General features: G+C 46.1%; 1 protein-coding gene across 2 annotated transcripts in view; it reads left to right on the forward strand.

Annotated features, from left to right (window-relative positions):
- sidt2 (SID1 transmembrane family, member 2) overlaps nt 1-13,756 on the forward strand; it is a 61,016-nt gene extending 47,260 nt beyond the window's left edge. For both annotated transcript variants that reach the window (XM_078426972.1, XM_078426973.1), the window contains 7 exons: nt 1,178-1,286; nt 3,204-3,280; nt 4,583-4,629; nt 6,086-6,191; nt 8,315-8,425; nt 8,606-8,719; nt 9,566-13,756. In XM_078426972.1, the coding sequence (XP_078283098.1) occupies nt 1,178-1,286; nt 3,204-3,280; nt 4,583-4,629; nt 6,086-6,191; nt 8,315-8,425; nt 8,606-8,719; nt 9,566-9,628 (627 nt within the window). In that variant the 3' untranslated portion in view covers nt 9,629-13,756. The remainder of the gene's footprint in view (nt 1-1,177; nt 1,287-3,203; nt 3,281-4,582; nt 4,630-6,085; nt 6,192-8,314; nt 8,426-8,605; nt 8,720-9,565) is intronic.
- The last annotated feature ends 8,935 nt before the right edge of the window (nt 13,757-22,691 follow it).

Below are 22,691 nucleotides of genomic sequence, written 5' to 3' on the forward strand. Positions count from 1 at the left end.
AAAGAAAATTTTGGCGATCTGCTACAACTTTGACAGTTGCCGGCAGTCGCCAAAAAAATCGCCTAAGTGGGACAGGCTCTTCACACATCAATCTGAAGAAGGGTCTCGACCCGAAACGTCACCCATTCCTTCTCTCCCGAGATGCTGCCCGACCTGCTGAGTTACTCCAGCATTTTGTGAATAAATAGAACAGAAGCATTGCTGGGGTTTAAGAATGTAGCTCACCCTCAACCTACTCAAGAGCAATTAGGACAGGCAGTAAATGTTGGCAACGTTAACATGCAGTAAGCAGACTGAAGAAGGGTCTCGACCCGAAACGTCACCCATTCCTTCTCTCCAGAGATGCTGCCTGACCCGCTGAGTTACTCCAGCATGTTGTGTCAATCTTTGATGTCAACCAGCATCTGCAGTTCCTTCCTACACAATAAATGTTTGCCTTGCCTGTGACGTCAGATTCAAAGAAATAACGGGAAGAAATTATAGAAGGTGGGACTGAGCGGGGCATCAAGAACCAGAGGACAGATTCACAGTGAGAGGGGCAGGGTTTAATATAGAAACCGAGGGGCAACATTTTCACTCAGAGTGTGCAGGGAGGAGCTGCTGACGCTGGTTTAAGCCGAAGACGGACACGAAATGCTGGAGTAACTCAGCGGGACAGGCAGCATCTCTGGAGAGAGGGAATAGGTGACATTTCCGGTCAAGACTCTTCTTCAGACCCTTCTTACCTGCATGAGCAGTTCCTTCCAACACATTTTGCCAGAGGACGTAGTAAAGGCAAATGCATATCAACATTTAGAAGACTCTTGGGCAGAGACATGGATAGAAATGTTGACAGGGATATGGGCCACACGTGGGAAAACGGGACTAGCTTAATGGGGCATCTTGGTCGGAATGGATAAATTGGCCCATAGGGCCTATTTTTGTGTTTAGTTTTAGTTCAGTTTAGTTTACTTTAGAGATGCAGCACGGAAACAGGCCCTTCGGCCCATTGAGTCCTCACCGAGTCCACATCGACCAGCGATCCCCGCATACTTGCTCTATCCTACACACACAAGAGACAATTTACAATTTTACCGAAGCCAATTCACCTACAAACCTGTTCGTCTTTGGAGTGTTGAATGACTTAATGACCCCAAGTTCTCTGCTTAATGTTTTTTCTTTTCTTCTTTCTGTCCAGGTCTTTGGAAAGGATTACATTGTATTCTGGGCAGTTTTCTCCTGCATTCACATCGTGGCCACACTTCTGCTCAGTATACAGCTCTATTACGTGGGTCGTTGGAAACTGGGTAAGGATCGACCCTGCTCAGAACATGCCGCGAGGCAGGCACTTTGTGCCACATCCCAGTCTCATAGAGTCGTACAGCATGGAAACAGGCCCTTCAGCCCGACTTGCCCACACACGACTTGCCAACATGTCCCACCTACACTAGTCCCACCTGCCAGCGCTTGGCCCATACCCCTCTAAACCTGTCCTATCCATGTACCTGTCCAAACGTTGCGTATGTTGAAAGACTGGAGCGACTAGGCTTGTATTCACTGGAATTTAGAAGGATGAGAGGGGATCTTATCGAAATATATAAGATTATTAAGGGGTTGGACACGTTAGAGGCAGGAAACATGTTCCCAATGTTGGGGGAGTCCAGAACCAGGGGCCACAGTTTAAGAATAAGGGGTAGGCCATTTAGAACGGAGATGAGGAAAAACTTTTTCAGTCAGAGAGTTGTGAATCTGTGGAATTCTCTGCCTCAGAAGGCAGTGGAGGCCAATTCTCTGAATGCATTCAAGAGAGAGCTAGATAGAGCTTTTAAGGATAGCGGAGTCAGGGGGTATGGGGAGAAGGCAGGAACGGGGTACTGATTGAGAATGATCAGCCATGATCACATTGAATGGCGGTGCTTGCTCGAAGGGCCAAATGGCCTCCCCCTGCACCTATTGTCTATTGATAGTCCCAGCCTCAACTACCTCCTCCGGCAGCTCGTTCCATACACCAACCTCCCATTTTTGCATGAAAAGGATACCCCTCAGGTTCCTATTAAATCTTTCCCCCCCCCCCTCACCTTAAAACTATGTCTTCTGGTTCTCGATTCCCCTACTCTGGGCAAGAGACTCTGTGTGCCTACCCAATCTATTCCTCTCATGATTTTGAACACCTTGCTTCTTATTTAGTCACCGCGGGCAATATCTGAGACTCACATGGTACAACTTGAATCTCTATCTCAGAACTGGCCTCAGTTTCAGTGGGAGAGAGGAGGAGTTGTACTTCTGTTGCACCTCCCACTTTACTCCAAGAATATTCCGGATGTCACCGTAGTTGTATTGTGCTAAATAAAGCCTGGTCTTACCTGGCTGGATGCTGGTTGCTGGTGTTAACACTGAGCCTCTGCGGATGGCAATGTGATGACAGCCGTTTTCTAGTGGGGTTCATTTGGGGTTCAGCATTGGTGTGTAGGAAGGAACTGCAGATGCTGGTTTATACCAAAGAGAGACACAAAGTGCTGGAGTAACTCAGCAGCTCGGGCAGCATCTCTGGAGTAAAAGGGCGGGCGACGTTCCAGGTGGGAATTCTCCTTTGCCACCCATCCGTTTTGGCCGGAGATGCTGCCTGAGCCGCTGAGTTATTCCAGCACTTTGTATCCGTCATCTTCAGCGTCGGTCTCTGTTTCACTGCCAAAGAGGAACAAAGACTGACGGCTGAATTGGAGACAACAAAGCAATGAGGTAGACCTAAGATAGACACAAGATGCTGGAGTAACTCAGCGGGACAGGCAGCATCTCTGGAGAGAAGGAATGGAAAAGTCACCCATTCCTTCTCTCCAGAGATGCTGCCTGTCCCGCTGAGTTACTCCAGGACTTTGTGTCTATCTCCGATGTCAACCTGCACCTGCAGTTTCTTCCTACACGATGACATTGACCTGTTGTATGCCGGTCCGTACGCTTTTGTTAACAGGGAGGATTTTACTGCACATCGTGTATGTGTATGTGACAAATAAATTTGACTTGACTTGACTTTTAAATGGTGCATCTTTAATTTCATCCTTCACATGTTTAAACTATAATTTTTTATTGTTAATGTTTTAATCTTAATTGTTTACTGCATATCGTGTTGTTACTTGCGAGCAAAGCACCAAGGCACATTCCTTGTATGTGGACATACTTGGCTAATAAAATTTAATCAATTCAGTTCTATTCAATTCCTTTCACAGACGTGGGGATTTGCAGAAGGATCATTTGTGTAATTTACACTGATCACATCCGGCAGTGCAGTGGACCTGCTTATATAGTAAGTGCCCTCTAAATGGTCTACCATCACAGCTGGAATCTCTACTAGTCTTCTCTCCTGTTTTACAGTCACAGAGTGATACAGTGTGGAAACAGGCCCTTCGGCCCACCTTGCCCGTACCGGCCAACATACCCCATCCACGCTAGTCCCACCTGCCTGCGTTTGGCCCATATCCCTCTAAACCTGCCCTATCCATGTACCTGTCTAAATGTTTCTTAAACATGATGACCGTCCCTGCCTCAACTGCCTCCTCGTGATCCATTTTTAAAGTGGAGATTGGCAGGTTCTTTCTTAATAAGGGTATCTAAGGTTATGGGGAGAAGGCAGGAGAATGGGGTTGAGAAGGAAAGAGAGATCAGCCATGATTGAACGGCGGAGTAGACTCGATGGGCCGAATGGCCTAATTCTGCTCCTATGACTAATGAACTCCATTATGACGGTCATATGGGCTTGTTACAAGGACAAAAACTGCTGGAAGAACTCAGTGGGTCAGGCAACATCAGAGGAGGCAAATGGACAGATAACATTTCAGGTCGTGACCCTTCTTCAGACGGATGCAGTCGAGGGGCGATGGCTGGTAGAGAGAGGTGAGGGGAAGGGATGGGGCGAGAGCCAGAGGGGGATCCAGGTGAGGAGGGGATGATTCGGGTGGGGGAAGAGAAGGGTGGGGAGAGTAACGAAGGCTGGAGTAACGAAGGCTGGAGGTAGAGAAGACAACAGGGTGTAGGTGGATCCGACAAGGAAGGAAGATGGGGAGTGAAAACAGAGAACCAGTGGGAGAGGTGGCGGGGAGATGGAAAGATGGGGGACCTGGGGTAGGCGATGACAGAAAGAGGAGGTGCAGGAGGGGAAAGTGACTGCGTGACGGGTGGGGGGCGAAATGAAAGGTGCGCGCGAGGGGAGGGGTGGGTTGGGGTTTCTGGGAGGATGACACGGTGGCGGTACGGTGGCGCAGCGGTAGAGTTGCTGCCTTACAGCGCCAGAGACCCAGATCCTGACTACGGGTGCTGTCTGTACGGAGTTTGTACGTTCTCCCCAAGACCTGCGTGGGTTTTCTCCGAGATCGTCGGTTTCCTCCCACACTCCAAAGACGTACAGGTTTGTAGGTTAATTGGCTTGGGTTTGTATACTCGGTATGAGTGTAAATTGTCCCTAGTGCGTGTAGGATAGTGTTAATGTGCGGGGATCGCTGGTTGGCACGGACCCAGTGGGCCGAAGGGCCTGTTTCCGCGCTGTATCTCTAAACTAAACTAAACTAAGACAAGGGAGGGTTTACTAAAGGCCTTTGTGTTTTGCTCCCAGGATCGGATGGTGCTGCTGATTATGGGGAACATTGTCAACTGGTCATTGTGAGTATTAGAGTGGTCCACCTCCCCTTGTACATGCCCGCCCACCCACCTGAACCCCCCCCCCCACACCTGGGCAACGGGTTTAACTGAGACCGGTGCATAGAAACAGAGAAAATAGGTGCAGGCATAGGCCATTCGTCCCTTCGAGCCAGCACCGCCATTCAATATGATCCTGGCTGATCATCCAGAATCAGTACCCTGTTCCTGCTCTCTCCCCATATCCCTTGAATCCTTTAGCCCTAGGAGCTAAATCTAACTCTCTTGAAAATATCCAGCGAATTGGCCTCCACTGCCTTCTGTGGCAGAGAATTCCACAGATTCACAACACTCTGGGTGAAAAAGCTTTTCCTCATCTCAGTCCTAAATGGCCTACCCCTTATTCTTAAATTATGTGACCCCTGGTTCTGGACTCCCCCCAACATCGGGAACATTTTTCCTGCATCTACCCTGTCGAATCCCTTAAGAATTTTATATGTTTCTATAAGATCCCCTCTCATCCTTCTAAATTCCAGTGAATACAAGCCCAGTCGACCCATTCTTTGTCTTTTTACCTATTGTCTTTTTACCTATTGTTAATATTGTCTTTTTACCTTACTAATGTCATTTTTAAAATCTTATTTACCCTTGGAAAATCACTGCTGAGGTGACCCTTTGTCTTGTCAAATACATTTCATTGTACCGTTGACCCTGTGCCAACCTACATATGACAAAAAAAATGTATTATTATTATTATTATCATATGTCAGTCCTGCCATCCTGGGAATTAACCTGGCGAACCTACGCTGCACGCCCTCAATAGCAATAATTGCTAGATGAAGAATACAAAATCCTTCCCTTCACAACCATCCATTGTCCAGGAGGCTTCACAGCCCCTCAAGCAATTTTCTAGCATCCTAAGTGTTATAGTGTGGAAGACCTTTGCACAGCAAGTTCCAACAGACATGGTGACCCGGGTTCCATCCTGACCTCGGGTGCTGTCTGCGTGTGGAGTTTGCACGTTCTCCCCGTGACCACGTGGGATTCCTCCGGGTCCCCCCACATTCCAAAGACGTATGGGTTTGCAGGTTAATTGGCCTCTGTGGACTGTCCCTAGTGGTGTCGGACAGAACTACAGAAAGGGCTGATCGCTGGTCGGCACGGACTCGGTGAGCTGAAGGGCCCGTTTCCACGCTGCGTCTCTGAACTCCACTCCAGGTTGCGACCTGTAAGAAGGAGCTACAGGTGCTGGTTTACACAAAACATAGGCCTCACTCAGTGGGCCAGGCGGCGTCGCTGGAGAAAAGGAATAGGTGACATTTCGGGTTGGAACCCCTCTTCAGACTGAGAGGTGGAGATTGGGGGGGAGGGGGGAGGGGAGGCATCCTGAAGCCGAGAACGGTTGTGTTGTGTTGAGGCGTTTGGTCTCAAGCCCCACCTGGCCTAACGCGGGGCTAACTGACTTGGGTTTATTTTTCAGAGCTGCATACGGACTTATTCTGAGGCCCAAAGATTTTGCCTCCTACTTGCTGGCAATTGGGATCTGCAACCTGCTGTTGTACTTTGCATTTTACATCATCATGAAGGTAACAGCACGGCTGACTAGTTGAGGAGTTTAGATTATTGTCAGGTGTACCGAGGTACAGTGAAAAGCTTTTGTTCCGTGCAAACCAGTCAGCGGAAAGACAATACATGATTACAAATCAGGCCACTCACAGTGTACAGATACTTATCTACTTAAAACATAAAGTGTTATCAAGATTTTAAGAGCTGAGAAACAAACCATTCCACCCAACAGATCAGTTCCTAGTGTCATTGAGCAGTACAGCATGGAAACAGGCCCTTCAGCCCATCTTGTATATGCCAACCAAGTTGGCCTAGTGGGCTAGTCTCATTTGCCTGCATTTGGCCCACATCCATCTAAACCTTTCCTATCCTTGTATGTCCTTATGAGTTAGATATAGCTCTAGACCTAACGGAATCAAGAGATATGGGGAGAAAGCAGGAACAGGGTACTGATTCTGGATGATCAGCCATGATCACATTGAATGGTGGTGTTGGCTCAAAGGGCCGAATGGCCTACTCCTGCACCTATTTTCGATGTTTTCTATCTGCCAGGTCAGTTCTGCTCCTCAGCAGCTTCCATCCTCCTCTCTTCATCCAAACGGGCATACAAGTCTCCTCTTCCCTTCACTCTTGGACTGATGCATTGCCCTTTTAATGGACCTCCCCAGTTTACCTCGGCCACTGCGGGTGGAACTGAGGACCCCTTCTGCAGATAAACAGAATGTCCACTCGAAACCCTGGTTGGAGTTATTTGTTTCATTTTCTGGTTGCCCTGCAGGTTTGTAGGTTGATTGGCTTCTATAAATTGCCCCTGGTATGCAGGGAGCGGATGTGAAAGTGGGATAGCACAGAACTAGTGTGAACGGGCGATCGCTTGTCAAAGTGGACGGTGGGCCGAAGGGCCTTTATCCGTACTGTATCTCCAAACTGAACTAAATGCAATGGGCAGGCAATTGGTCAATCTCCATCGCCATCGATGTCCACAAACCCGATGTTTCATACACACGTCGTCCTCTCATCAGGTTTCCAATGTTTCCAGGATTATTAAGGGGTTGGACACGTTAGAGGCAGGAAACATGTTCCCAATGTTGGGGGAGTCCAGAACAAGGGGCCACAGTTTAAGAATAAGGGGTGGGCCATTTAGAACGGAGATGAGGAAAAACTTTTTCAGTCAGAGAGTTGTGAATCTGTGGAATACTCTGCCTCAGAAGGCAGTGGAGGCCAATTCTCTGAATGCATTCAAGAGAGAGCTAGATAGAGCTCTTAAGGATAGCGGAGTCAGGGGGTATGGGGAGAAGGCAGGAACGGGGTACTGATTGAGAATGATCAGCCATGATCACATTGAATGGCGGTGCTGGCTCGAAGGGCCGAATGGCCTCCCCTGCACCTATTGGTGACAAAATGAGGCATTCCTGAACACAATATTATGATTCTGAAATGTGTTTGTGCTCTGTATCGGAGCTTTAGTTCAGTTAGTTTTGTTTAGTGTTGTTTGGTTTATTATCACGTGGACTGAGGTTCAGTGAAAAGCTTTTGTTGAGTGCTATCCAGTCAGCAGGAAAGACAATACATGTCAAGTCAATTTTATTTGTATAGCACATTTAAAAACAACCCACGTTGACCAAAGTGCTGTACATCAGTTCAGGTACTAAGAACGAACATACAATGGCACACAAACATAACAGCACATACATAAACAGTTCACAGCGCCCCCTCAGAGGGCCTCAAACGCTAGGGAGTAGAAATAGGTTTTGAGCCTGGACTTAAAGGAGTCGATGGAGGGGGCAGTTCTGATGGGATTACATACATGATTACATTCGAGCCGCTCAGGGTCAGGGGTTATGGGGAGAAGACAGGAGAATGGGGTTAGGAGGGAGCGATAGATCGGCCATGAATGAATGGCGGAGTAGACTTGATGGGCCGAATGGCCTAATTCTGCTCCTATCACTTATGACCTCATGACCATTCACGGTGTACTTACACATGATAAGGGAACAACGTTTAGTGCAAGCCAAAGCCAGTAAAGTCCAATCAAAGACAGTCCGAGGGTCAGCACTGAGGTAGACAGTGGTTCAGGGCAGCTCTCTGGTGGTGGTAGGATGAGGCTGCTGGGCCTTTCACGGCTGTTTCTCTTGGTTCCCAGTTGCGGAGTGGTGAACGGATCCGCGCCATTCCAATGATCTGCATCGTCTGCACGGCTGTCGTCTGGGGCTTTGCTCTCTTCTTCTTCTTCCAAGGTCTCAGCACGTGGCAGGTAAGGGGGGTCATTTTAGCTTTCAGTTTTTTAGAGATAATGCCAGTTTCCACGCGGAATCTCTAAAGTCCACTAAAGTAATGTCCATACATACTGCTGTTGGTATTTAATTGTAGAATCTACACTAACTGTTCATTTAACATTCTGAATAAGCTTCTGCTTTCTTTCCCCAATGTGAAGAAAACTCCGGCAGAATCCCGGGAACACAACAGGGATTGCATCCTGCTCGACTTCTTTGATGATCACGACATTTGGCACTTTTTGTCCTCCATTGCACTATTCGGATCGTTCCTCGTAAGTAAACGTCTCCGTTAGCTCGCTGTTCTGCCGAGATTAGAACCAGCCCTCCGGAACATCCTTATTTTGTCTCAAAGTCAGATTTCAGTCGTTCTGCCGTGGGGCATCGCACTAAGTTAAAAAAGGTTCAGTTCAGTTTAGTTTATAGTCACGTGCTCCAAAGTACAGTGAAAGACTTTCGTCGCGTGCTCACAACAGCCAGCGGAAAGACGATACCTGATCACAATCGAAGGTAGACACAAAATGCTGGGGTAACTCAGCGGGTCAGGCAGCATCTCTGGAGAGAAGGAATGGGTGTCGTTTCGGGTCGAGACCCTTCTTCAGACTGAGTAGTGTAAGAAAATAACTGCAGATGCTGGTACAAATCGAAGGTGTTTATTCACAAAATAGAAGGGTCAGACAGAAGGGTCTCGACCCGAAACGTCGCCCATTCCTTCTCTCCTGAGATGCTGCCTGACCTGCTGAGTTACTCCAGCATTTTGTGAATAAATACCTTCTTCAGACTGATGTCAGGGGAGGGGGCGGGCCATTCGGCCCATCAAGTCTACCCTGCCATTCAACCATGGCTGATCTCTACCTCCTAATCCCATTTTCCTGCCGTCACCTACTGCAACTCCACCTACTGCAGGACCACATCTCATAAAGTTCATCAGTTATAGGAACAGAATTGGGTCATCAAGTCTACCATGGCTGATCCATTTTTCCCCTCTCAACCTCGTTCTCCTGCCTTCTCCCCAGAGTCACAGGGAAGCCAGCACATGGCTGCAGTATGTATTGTTTTATGTGGGTTTCCCCCACACACACTTTGGTTTCACAACGTTACTGTGCGCCTTTTAATTTCAGGTCTTGCTGACCCTGGATGAAGATCTGGATGGCGTACCGAGAGACAAGATCTACGTGTTCTGAGGCCTGGTGGAGCTGATGTGCAGGGACTGCACGGCGATGCACAAGGACATCACTTGCGGCCCCTTCCTCCAGACCTGCAGGGCCGTTGCCAGCAAGTTGAGCAGGCGCTGGGGCCAGTTGCTTTGTGCTGGCCCGTGAGTGCTGCCTTGCCTTTCAAACAAGTGGCCGACCCTTGCCGCAGAGCCTCCAGGGGGCAGCATGGAGCAAAGATGTTGGCTTGGCTTGGTCCAATGTTAATGGGCCTGCAATCTTTTCGGTCCCAGCATCACCTCCATCTTGCCTCCCAATGTCACTTTTCTGAGAGGCTGCTCGTGTTTGAAGAACTCTAGTTTTACGAGATGCAGAAAGCAGAATAAAACGGCGGCAAAGATGGAAAACTGATTCTTCAGCGGAAACCCATCTATCCCCACTTCTTCCATGGTGTCAGTCCTAACCCAAGCTGCACAGCCGAGAGCAGACAATGATATCAGAAGAAGAAGATACCACTGGCTTTAAAAGCAAAATAGCCTTTTTGGTGCTGTGTCACAGCCTCGCTAATGGAAACCACGAGGAGGAAGAAGTGTTTGTGGAAATGTAGACCGGGTGAGGTGGTGGATCGATGTTGAACCCAACCCGATGGAACTCATGCACCAAGCCCAACCCAAAGGCTGGTCTTTGAGCTCCTGGTAACCAATCTTGTGGGGCACCGTTGGCTTTCAAAGCATCAACAAAACTTGTTCGTCGGCTGGTACCTTGGTTTAGCCAACGCCGGGCCCGCAAAACATGAGGGCAGAGATTCCGTGTCTCTAAACTAAACTGAGATGCTGGAGGAGTTTCCCCTCGGTTGGCCAGGGGACCGTAGGTAAAGGTTAACATCTCGCGACTGAATCTTGCACTGATTCCTGAATCTTGTCAAAAGGACCTTGTCAGAATGAAACAATGCCTAACATGATTGAAACGTTGGTGCTTTTCGACCCTGCTGGTTTAGGATTGAAGTTGGGTTGCACTGAAGTGGGGACCTGTGTTCAGTTCGCAGATACTGCAAGTAACACTGAGATGATGTTTGATATCTGCACCATGCACAACTAGCTCCCAAAAACCATCCCTGGCTGGCAGTTCTACACAACTGAAGGACAGGGGGGCAGAGTATAATATGTCTCGATACTGTGTGTCCCAAGAGTGCTATAAACTGGGGCTGATTTTCATGGGAATTTTACTTTTGCTGGGTGTAATATGAAAATATTCTCTCCTCCACGTTTTACTGTAGAATACCTCCCCCACCCCTCTGTTGAAGAATCTTCCCCAGCATGGGATCAGTATTCAGGACGATGTGTTTTACTTTGTAAGCTGCTTTCATAGTTTGGCCATGGGTTAACATTTGCCAACTTCCGCTGCGTTGAGTTGGTGCTTAATCCAAGATGTGTCATTGCGGTCTGTTTAAAGTCCTCAGGTTAATTTTCGCGGGGAGTTTGAGTTGAGTTTTCCCAGTACTTCTCTCCAAGGTGGCTGCCCATATCTGCAGGGTCTCACAAGGGCGGTATCTCCAGTGTCATTTCCATGCATTAGACTTTCAGCAAGCTGTATCTGTGCTCCCACTCACAAAGACATCTCTGTGCAGCCAAGAGAGACACGAAACGCTGGAGTAACTCAGCGGGACAGGCAGCGTCTCTGGAGAGAAGGAATGGGTGACGTTTCGGGTCGAGACCCTTCTTCAGACTGAGAGTCAGGGGAGAGGGAGTCTAGAGATATGGACGGGTAAGATGTGAAAACGACAGATCAAAGCAGACGAAGGGAAGGAAATGTAGAATGGTTCAATGTTAGCTGAGGGGAAGGTGACAAGGACGCATACAATCAGTAAAATTAATCAGAAGGACTGTGAAACTAGTCGGCGAACTGGGGTGGGGGAGGGACGGAGAGAGAGGGAAAGCAAGGGTCACTTGAAGTTAGAGAAATCAATATTCATACCACTGGGTTGTAAGATAGACACAAAAGGCTGGAGTAACTCAGCAGGACAGGCAGCATCTCTAGGGAGAAGGAATGGGTGACGTTTTGGGTCGAGACCCTTCTTCAGACTGGCTGCCCAAGCAAAATACGAGGTACTGTTCCTTTAATTTGTGTTGGGCCTCACTTGACAGTGGCTGGTTGGCATTCATGGGCATACAGTCGTGGCAGGTACGTGCCCCTGATAACTGCATGGATGCTGCTTAACCCACAGGGCTCACTTCGATTAGAGACGCCAACATAGGCAGTGCCCTGCTGAAGAATGTACTGGTTGGGAAAGTGGTATCCCAGCTTCCATGATGTTTGAGATGTATAATTCATTTATTTTTTTGTATTGTAACTGTTCTTTGTGGGGCAAAGATATGATTTTGCATGAAATCCCACAAATGCCAACGCTTACTTACAAGGTGTACAATTTACCACCCAAAGAGGCACGTGTTCATCAAATGGTTTCTGAGACAGCACAAACGCCATTCTCTGCACTTTGATCATTTGCAGCAAAATACTTCCTCTATTTCCATCACACTGTTACACACGTAATCCATAAAACACATGGGCGCAGAGTCTTTGGGAAAGCGATCCTTCCAGCGTTCCTGTGTTGCTTCCCAGAACAGGAACTAGAGGTAATATAGTTAAGTCCTATAACTCTAGGTAAGCCCGTTATTAATTGGATAGCCAGAATTGATCTTTTCCAAGGCTGTGGACAGTATTTGATGATGGCAATGGAATACCACGGCATAAAATCCCCGCCCTGTGGTTGGTGTTGGAATCATGATGTGCCTAAACATCTTGCAGAAAATTCTGATTTTGGCAGGCTCAGGAAATTGTTCAAGATTATGGGTAAGTTTATTTTTTAAGAAGATACTTTCTTTTGAGCTAATTAAACTGACCCCAAATTTATTTTATTTTTTTGCGACTTTCCGCTTGCAGAGGCTCGTGTTGACTTCTTCGTTTCGCTGGCATTGTGTGTGAAGATTTTGGTGGGGGAGTGGGGTCACAGGGTGTAGATAGAAACATAGAAAATAGGTGCAGGAGTAGGCCATACTGAGTTGGATGATCAGCCATGATCATATTGAATGGTGGTGCTGGCTCGAAAGGGCCGAATGGCCGCCTCCTGCACCTATTGTCTATTGTCTATTGTCTAATAAACTAAACTAAACTATCTACACTAAATGTCTGCATGCACTGCCTTCAAATACATTGCCTGATGACCATGTTTAGTGATCTTTATTCAATATGATCATGGCTGATCATCCAACTCTGTATCCCGTACTTGCCTTCTCTCCATACCCCCTGATCCCTTTAGCCACAAGGGCCACATCTAACTCCCTCTTAAATATAGCCAATGAACTGGCCTCAACTACCTTCTGTGGCAGAGAATTCCACTCACTGTGTGAAAAAAAAACTTTCTCATCTCGGTCCTAAAAGACTTCCCCCTTATCCTTAAACTGTGACCCCCTTGTTCTGGACTTCCCCAACATCGGGAACAATAAGTGAGAGGGTATCTCCAGAGGTGTTGGCGTTGGGAGTGGGGGGGGGGGGGGTGACTTTACCACCGGGTGGTGCTGCTGAACCTTTGTCCGGGCAGGAGATCAATCGATGGTCAAAGCAAGACATTCCATTGTATCTGGTACAATTGACGTGTGCAATTGACAATAAACTCAACTTGACTTGACAAAAGTCTTATTTCTGACGTTCATATGAATGAGTGGCCCAGACGACTGTGGGGAGGAAAGCAATTATTTTGCTGTTTAAAATGGGGAAAAAAGCAAAATTAGAGATTACCAGCATAAGGCCGACCATCTTATGTACTTGTATAGTATGGTTTGTCAGCATAGTATGCAAAGTTTTTCACTGTACCTCAGTACACGTGACAATAATAATAAACCAATATGTTGGAAGGAACTGCAGATGCTGGTTTAAACCATAGACCCAAAAAGTTAGAGTAACTCAGCTGGTCAGACAGCATCTCTGGAGAAAAGGAATAGGTGACGTTTCAGGTCAAGGCCCTTCTTCAGACCAATGAACCAATAGTCACATTGACTATTCTTATTATTGAATAGTCATATGAACATTGACTTCTCCAACTTTAGATAGTTCCTCTGTCCCTCTCTTCCCCCTCCCAGATCTCCCTCTATCTTCCTGTCTCCACCTATATCCTTCCTTTGTCCCACCCCCCCTGACATCAGTCTGAAGAAGGGTCTCGACCCGAAACGTCACCCATTCCTTCTCTCCTGAGATGCTGCCTGAACCTGCTGAGTTACTCCAGCATTTTGTGAATAAATACCTTCGATTTGTACCAGCATCTGCAGTTATTTTCTTCCAATAGTCACCTTGAGATCAAATAGAAATTCAAAATATTTTTTTGCCCAGAGGTGGGACTTCCACAGGAGGAGTTGTGGAGAATGACGGAACTCTGTTGAAGGGAGATCTGGGAAGCCGAGGGACAGGGAATATAGGGTTGTGTCAATCTAACTTGAAAGAAGGCTCAAGATATCACTGGCTTGGGGTGGTGCTGATTGCCTGTTTCTTTCTAATTTGGCTTTTTTTTGTGCCATTTTCACAAACTAATCGCTCTCCTCCCCATAACTGTGTGGTCCACTTATTCATCTGACCATCAAAAATACTTCTTGTCAAGTCGAGTTTATTGTCAGGTTCTATAGAATTGTAGCAGCCTTGCTGCGTTCAGATGGGTTGTTAGTCGGGAACAAACTCGGCTAGCCAATCTCAAATTTTCACTGGCCATGTCCCACCCTGTGTCGCTGGCAGTGTTGGGGCTGCACAAAGGGCAATTGCTGAGGTACTAACTCTAGGAAGTTTCCTGCTGCCACCTTACACTTGGACTTCCACCATCGACATTGTGAATGTACGCACAGATTTGCTCTGTGTTCGCACAAGGATGAAGGCGACACTGGCAGGTTCTCACCTTCGGAGGACTCTGTGCAAAGCTCCGGCTGTAGCAAGTGGTGACACTTCCAAAATATGCTTTCTTATCACAAGTGGTGAGACATCAGATCAGTGTTTATTCTTTGGAGAGCTGGGAATGCATGCCTTAAGATGGAGGTTGAGGTGAACTGATTTGCATCCAGGATATCTTTGCACAGGCCATCGTTAGCTGTGGGCTAGGTGAATGACAAGATGACTTTGTAGCTATCACAACGACTTGTGTGGGGGAGGATGCAAGAGCTACTTGCAGGTACTTTATTTTTCTGCCTATTTCTAAGCAAACGAGTTGTCTAACCAGTAGTATAAGAAAATAACTGCAGATGCTGGTACAAATCGATTTATTCACAAAATGCTGGAGTAACTCAGCAGGTCAGGCAGCATCTCGGGAGAGAAGGAATGGGTGACGTTTCGGGTCGAGACCCTTCCTCAGACTGATGTCGGGGGTGGGACAAAGGAAGGATACAGGTGGAGACAGGAAGATAGAGGGAGATCTGGGAAGGAGGAGGGGAAGGGAGGGACAGAGGAGCTATCTGAAGTTGGAGAAGTCGACGTTCATACCACTGGGCTGCAAACTGCCCAGGCGAAATATGAGGTGCTGCTCCTCCAATTTCCGGCGGGCCCCACTATGTCATAGTATATCGAGTGTATATGTCTGGCTCATCAATAGCAAGGGCATTAAACTGTATTTGGGTAAATGGAGGTGGGGTGGGGGGCTCAAGATACAACCTTGAATACTGTGTGATGCAACGGGGAGATGTAGTTCTATTCCTGGATGCTTTTCAAATAGATTTCTCACAGTGGAGGTATTTGACACGTTTTTTTGTCAACGGGGGAAATTTGTGATACAAAACTTTGAATGGGGTTTGTTAACATTAACAGATACATCTGGTGCACGAAGCCGTCCATCCCGTGACTCTTTGACTGTGGTAACTGTAATCAGGTTTTATGCACAATGCTCCTCGATCGTCCTGGCCTTTTCAGCCTTGTGAAGGCAAAAGGGCGAGGGGTTCACTTTGTTTACAATACACAAAGAACGATCATGCCTTTGAGGTGAAGTGGCTCACTTTCAGCCATTTACTGAAAGGTGCAGTGTTCCATTAATGTTCATTTTACTACGTGCCGTGTTGATTATTTTTTTTTGTAAAGCATATGATGTCACAAATCATTACAAATAAAAACCTAAAGCCTATTTTGTGTCTTTGAGGCTCCTGTTTTTAGCTTTCCTACTGAATTAGGAGCAGGGGCATTCGTGTGCAAAACACAAAGTGCTGGAGGAACTCTGCGGGTCAGGCAGCATATCATATCATATCATATCATATATATACAGCCGGAAACAGGCCTTTTCGGCCCACCAAGTCCGTGCCGCCCAGCGATCCCCGTACATTAACACTATCCTACACCCACTAGGGACAATTTTTACATTTTACCCAGCCAATTAACCTACATACCTGTACGTCTTCTCTGCAGAGATGCTGCCTGTCCCGCTGAGTTACTCCAGTGTTACAGTATGTGTCTGTCTTCGGTGTAAACCAGCATCTGCAGTTCCTTCCCTCACTCTAAGTCTCTTTACATCCTTCCCACAACTGATAGTCCCAGCCAGCTTAGTGTTATCAGTAAACTTCAAGACATAACATACTGTAGCCTCAGTCCTATCGATACTGAACACTTTAAATAGCAGAGGGCCGAACACTTCGCGCCATCGAAATACTGCCTGCCACACAAAACAGACCATTTATTCATGTTAGAATTTTCCTGTCTGCTCAACTTTCAATCTAACCCATGACATTAGCCGCAACACCACTGAGTTTAACTATTCCTGGGGTCTTTGTCAGACACTTTCTGCAGCTCCAAGAATACCGCATCCCTTATCGTGACCACGCATTACATCCTCAAAAACCACCAGATGTTTGTCAAGGGCTGTTTCCTAACCCTAATCCTAACCTTCAGGTGAAGTTTGTACCGTTTGTATCGGACCGGCCATTTATGTTTCTCACTTCTCTCCCCATGTTTCTCCCCTGCAGTTGTGTGTCCTGGCCTGCCCAGTAGTCCATAAGCGATAGGAGCAGAATTAGGCCATTCGGCCCATCAAGTCTACTGCGCCATTCAATCATGGTTGATGTATCTTTCCCTCCTAACCCCATTCTCCTGCCATCTCCCCACCCACGTCTGATCATTGGGACCTCCGATGTCAGTACTGAAAATATAACGCAATGGAACCGGAAGACGTAGATTTAAGGTGAGTGGGGGAAAGATTTAATAGGAACCTGAGGGACAACTTTTTCACACAGAAAGAGCTGCTGGAGAAGATAGTTGAGGCAGGTACCATCGCAACGTTTAAGAAACACTTGGAGAGGTACATGGATAGGACAGGTTTAGAGGGATATGGGCCAAACACAGACAGGTGGGACTCGTGTAGATGGGACATGTTAGTCGGTGTGGGCAAGTTGGGCTGAAGGGCCTGTTTCCACGCTGTATGACTCTTTGACTCTACCACAGGATTGTGAAGCATTAACTCCTCATTCCGCCATATTAACCCATTTGTAAAATCCACCTTTAAACTGCAACACCCACCTAGACCCACGCTTAGAGCCTTCAACGCCCACAGCCAAGACGCGCATTCCCAACATGAAACTCCAGTGCACGAATGCCAAAGCAGCCTGCAATAGTGTGAATAATTCAGCTCCTTACCGTCTGATATGTAATCACCAGCTGAATCACCGGCAAGCATCTGTGGAGGGAACGGGCAGTCAGAATACTTCAGATGCTTGACAATAGACAATAGGTGCAGGAGGAGGCCATTCGGCCCTTCGAGCCAGCACCGCCATTCAATGTGATCATGGCTGATCATTCTCAATCAGTACCCCGTTCCTGCCTTCTCCCCATACCCCCTGACTCCACTATCTTTAAGAGCTCTATCCAGCTCTCTCTTGAATGCATTCAGAGAATTGGCCTCCACTGCCTTCTGAGGCAGAGAATTCCACAGATTCACAACTCTGACTGAAAACGTTTTTCCTTATCTCCGTTCTAAATGGCCTACCCCTTATTCTTAAACTGTGGCCCCTTGTTCTGGACTCCCCCAACATTGGGAACATGTTTCCTGCCTCTAACGTGTCCAACCCCTTAATAGTCTTATAAGTTTCGATAAAATCTCCTCTCGTCCTTCTAAATTCCAGTGTATACAAGCCAAGCCGAATGGCCTCCTCCTGCACCTATTGTCTATTGTCTTTCAACATATGACAGTCCCGCCATTCCGGGAATTAACCTAGTATACCTACGATGCATGCCCTCAATAGCAAGAATATCCTTCCTCAAATTTGGAGACCAAAACTGCACACAGTTAGGTGGCTATGATGTTGGGTAGGTTAGGTGGCTATGATGTTGGGTAGGTTTGGTGGCTATGATGTTCGGTAGGTTTGGTGGCTATGATGTTGGGTAGGTTTGGTGGCTATGATGTTTGGTAAGTAAGGTGTATTAAATGCATTTTCGAGTTACGATATTTTCGATTTACGATGGGTTTATCGGAACATAACCCCATCATAAGTCGAGGAGCATCTGTACTTGCAGTAGAAATTACCTTTTCTCCATTTCACAAGGATGATTCCTGTTCTACAGTTAAGGGGATTTGTAGAACTTGCAATAAAGAAACATTAAGCAACCACTGTGCACTCTGTGTAGAATACCAGGAATACTTTAATGAGACCCATTCATACGTTTTATTGCATTTGACATTTCCATTACTAATGATCTCTAAAGTAAACACTTTCCCATATGATCAGGTACAGACATGTTCAACGTTGATTAAATATCGATAACTTTACAGTAATATTAACATTACCTGAAGTCGGTCACGCCCATTGCACTACACGAAATCCCCCAGGAACCAACTGAAGCCCAAAAGGATCTGTGCAGATTTGCAATAAGATTCTTTGCAAACATTCTCAGCATCCAAATTCCAATCATAAACCAGGAGTATAGACTCGATCTCCCAATCTACCTCATTGTGGCGCTTGCATTGTTTTCTATCTTCACTTTCTCTTAAGCTGTAACACTCTATTCTGCACTCTAGTTACTTTTCCCTTTGCACTACCTGTGGTACTTGTATATGGCTCAATTGTACACATGTACAGTATATTTTGACAGGATAACATGCAAACAACGTTTTTTTTACTGTATCTCGGTACACCTGACAATAATAAACTAATACATGTCAACCACTAAAGAATTCAGACATCGGAGACCAAATATTGCTATGCTCCCAGATTCTTTCATCATGCAATGTGGTACCAGGGAGCTTAAATATAGTTTTCATTTTCTATTTATTCTCGTACTAACCTCGGTTTCCTACACTGTTCCAAGTGAAATAGCTTGAGGAACTGTCCGCAGGAATGTTTTATAGCCTTCAGGACTCAACTTGGATTCAACACCATCAAATAATGATCATGCTCAACCTATACACACACATGTGGAGGGAGGACCTGCAGATGCTGGTTTAAACCTAGGACAGGCAAACAGATGGGTCAGGCAGCATCTCTGGGGAAGAGGAATAGATGACATTTTGGGTGGAGACCCATCTTCAGACCCAGTGTGTAGGAGGGACTGCAGGTGCTGGTTTAAACGTATTTACACACATCTTAAGTTTCTTTACATCTCATTGCTATCAACAGTTGTCATCTATCTTTGGTCATTTCACCACTTCTGCCCCCTTTATCCCAGTTTAGAACCTTGCATTTGTTTGTTCCAACGTGAAAGGTTCTTTGTATTTGATTCCAAGTCTGATGGAAGGTCATCGACCTGAAATATCAAGGCTTTCTCTCTCTCCAATGGCAGCCGATACTTGAGGATTTCCAACATCTTTCATTCCATTTCAGGTTATTCTCTATGGATTTCCAATTTGGAAAATCTGGCAGTGAGCGGCCGGAAGTTCAGACCGCTATAACTAAACGTTGTTCACGTTATTCCCTTTGTCATGTATCTGTACACTGTGGACGGCTCGGTTTTAATCCTGCGTTGTCTTTCCGCTGACTGGTTAGCACGCAACAAAAGCTTTTCACTGTACCTCGGTACACGTGACAATAAACTAAACTCAGACTATAATTAAACTCTGTTATAAAGAGGTCCATAAAAACGCCGGTTTACTGTAGTCTCAGCCCCTGATGAGAAAGAAGAAATATTCTTCTTTTAAATATTAGGGGATACAATTTCATTTTCACCAGCATTTCACATATCACAATCCCCTCCCTTATTTACCTCCACCACCCCATTTTCATAAGCATATGGTAAAGTGGATAAGACGTACAGGTATGTAGGTTAATTGGCTGGGTAAATGTAAAAATTGTCCCTAGTGGGTGTAGGATAGTGTTAATGTGCGGGGATCACTGGGCGGCACGGACTTGGAGGGCGGAAAAGGCCTGTTTCCGGCTGTATATATATGATATGATATGATGATCATGATTTTCGATGATCATACAAATTAACTCCCAAGGGAAAGTGAATCCCACACGCTCATTAAAACCTGCACACCGCTTTTCCCACCCGAAACATCACCCATCCTTTTTCTCCAGAGATCCTGCCTGGTCCGTTGAGATACACCGGCACTTTGTGTCCATCTTCAGAGCTTTTTTGCAGTAATGATTGACAGAAAAATGCGCTTTTTAAAATATTAGGGGATACAATTTCATTTTCACCAGCATTTCACATATCACAATCCCCTCCCTTATTTACCTCCACCACCCCATTTTCATAAGCATATGGTAAAGTGGATAAGAGGTTTGTAAGGACAACAAGCAGAGCTGCATGCAAAGATTCAGTCCAAGGGTTAACAAGAGCTTTGGCCATTGGGACCGCACAGAACACCAAGACCTGGCTAAATCTTTCGACTCAAGGGTGAAGAGTGTTTTATTGTCATATGTCCCACATAGAACAATTACATTTTTACTTGCAGTAGCACAACAGAATATGGAAACATAGTACACTACTGGACCAAGTTGGGCCCAAACCTCTCCTGCATTGGTGCAGCACCCTCTCCTCCCCCCTCCCTCCCTAGGAGATAGATTTAAACTTTAAAATGTAAATAACCTTTCAATGAAACTTCTTCCATTAGCACCAAAGGGACGACGGTGAGTGAGGTGGCTATTGTGTCCCGCTTTGGCTGTCGTTCAGGAACAAACAAACGAGAGTTTTAGTATATAGATAAACTATACAATAAACAAGAAGAAAGTTCAATGTGAGTGTATATATACATATACACACACGTAGACACACATATATTGTAAAGCGCTTTGTGCATGTGTTAAGGCGCTATATAAAATAAATATATTATTATTATTATTATTATATATATATATTTAGACACAAAATCCAGGCAGCATCTCTGGAGAGAAGCAATGGGTGCCGTTTCGTGTCTGAAGAAGGGTCTCGATCTGAAACATCACCCATTCCTTTTATTCACAAAATGCTAGAGTACCTCAGCAGGTCAGGCAGCATCTCGGGAGAGAAGGAATGGGTGACGTTTCGGGTCGCCCGAAACGTCACCCATTCCTTCTCTCCCGAGATGCTGCCTGACCTGCTGAGTTACTCCAGCATTTTGTGAATAAATCGATTTGTACCAGCATCTGCAGTTATTTTCTTATACTATTCGTCATCCATTCCTTCTCTCTGGAGAGCTGTCTGTCACGATGTTACTCCAGCATTTTGTCTATCTTTGGTTTAAACCAGCATCTGCAGTTCCTTCCTACACAATATATATATGTGTGTGTGTACCATGTATGCACACGCACACTGAACTATCTTTTTTCTCGTTTGTGATACAGTTTACTGTGTGCGATGTTTACATAATCAGCGCGCATACTTATTTTGAAATGAAAAACTATGATATGATTAATGATTCTCCATTTCCCAGAGTGAAACCTCCGGCAACTTGTAATAAATCAAAATAAATGGCAAGGGTAAACTTGCAGGGGCACCTGGGGACTGAGGCAAGGCTGAGAAGGCAGCATTAACGACCCACGCCATCTCCCAAAACACTTCATGACCAATTAAGTACTTTTGAAATGTCGTTCCTTTCACCTCACTTAAGAGAAATGCCTCCTACTTCAGGGCCTGTTCCAAAGTTCACCTATAAGGATGTTTTTTAAGAGCCTTGTCAGTCAGTATTGTTTATTTGAGAAAGCATTTTCACTGGTTGAAGCAATTAAATGGCGTAAGTGTTTCATGCAAGGACAGTAAGGCTATGGCGGGGATTTCACTTTGAGCATTTCTCTTAATCAAGAGCCAATCCTTGCGTTGTGATGGATGGTCGTTAACTTATTATCTGTTACACTGCAATATATGCTTACACGGCAATAAATCCTACCCACATCTTTCAGCACGGTCGTAAATATTAGCTGTGAATGTATTTCCCATCTCGTCTGATGGCATCGGAGGGAACCCTTCAGCCAATCGAGTATATGTCAGCATGCAATGCAGTCCCATCAAGCACATTCTCCCACTTGAATATAGAAATGGTATGAAAGGGTCGGCACGGACTGGGTGGGCGAAGGGCTGTATATGGATGGGACAGGTTTGGAGGAATATGAGCCAAATGTCAAGTCAAAGGACAAGAGCATTGTATTGTCAAATGTCCCAGAGAGAACAATGCAATTCTTACTTGCTGCAGCACAACAGAATATGTAGGCAGGTGGGACTAGTGTAGTCGGGACATGTTGACTAGTGTGGGTTCAAAATTCTTAAGAGGTTGGACAGGCTAGATGCAGGAAGATTGTTCCCGATGTTGGGGAAGTCCAGAACAAGGGGTCACAGTTTAAGGATAAGGGGGAAGTCTTTTAGGACCGAGATAAGAACGTTTTTTTTCACACAGAGAGTGGTGAATCTGTGGAATTCTCTGCCACAGAAGGTAGTTGAGGCCAGTTCATTGGCTATATTTAAGAGGGAGTTAGATGTGGCCCTTGTGGCTAAAGGGATCAGAAGGTATGGAGAGGGCAGGTACAGGAGTAGGCCATTCGGCCCTTCGAGCCTGCACCGCCATTCAATATGATCATGGCTGATCATCCAACTCAGTATCCTGAGTTGGATGATCAGCCATGATCACATTGAATGGCGGTGCAGGCTCGAAGGGCCGAATGGCCTACTCCTGCACCTA

This window comes from Rhinoraja longicauda, chromosome 32 (genome assembly GCF_053455715.1).
Source record: "Rhinoraja longicauda isolate Sanriku21f chromosome 32, sRhiLon1.1, whole genome shotgun sequence".
NCBI classification, from domain to species: domain Eukaryota; kingdom Metazoa; phylum Chordata; class Chondrichthyes; order Rajiformes; family Arhynchobatidae; genus Rhinoraja; species Rhinoraja longicauda.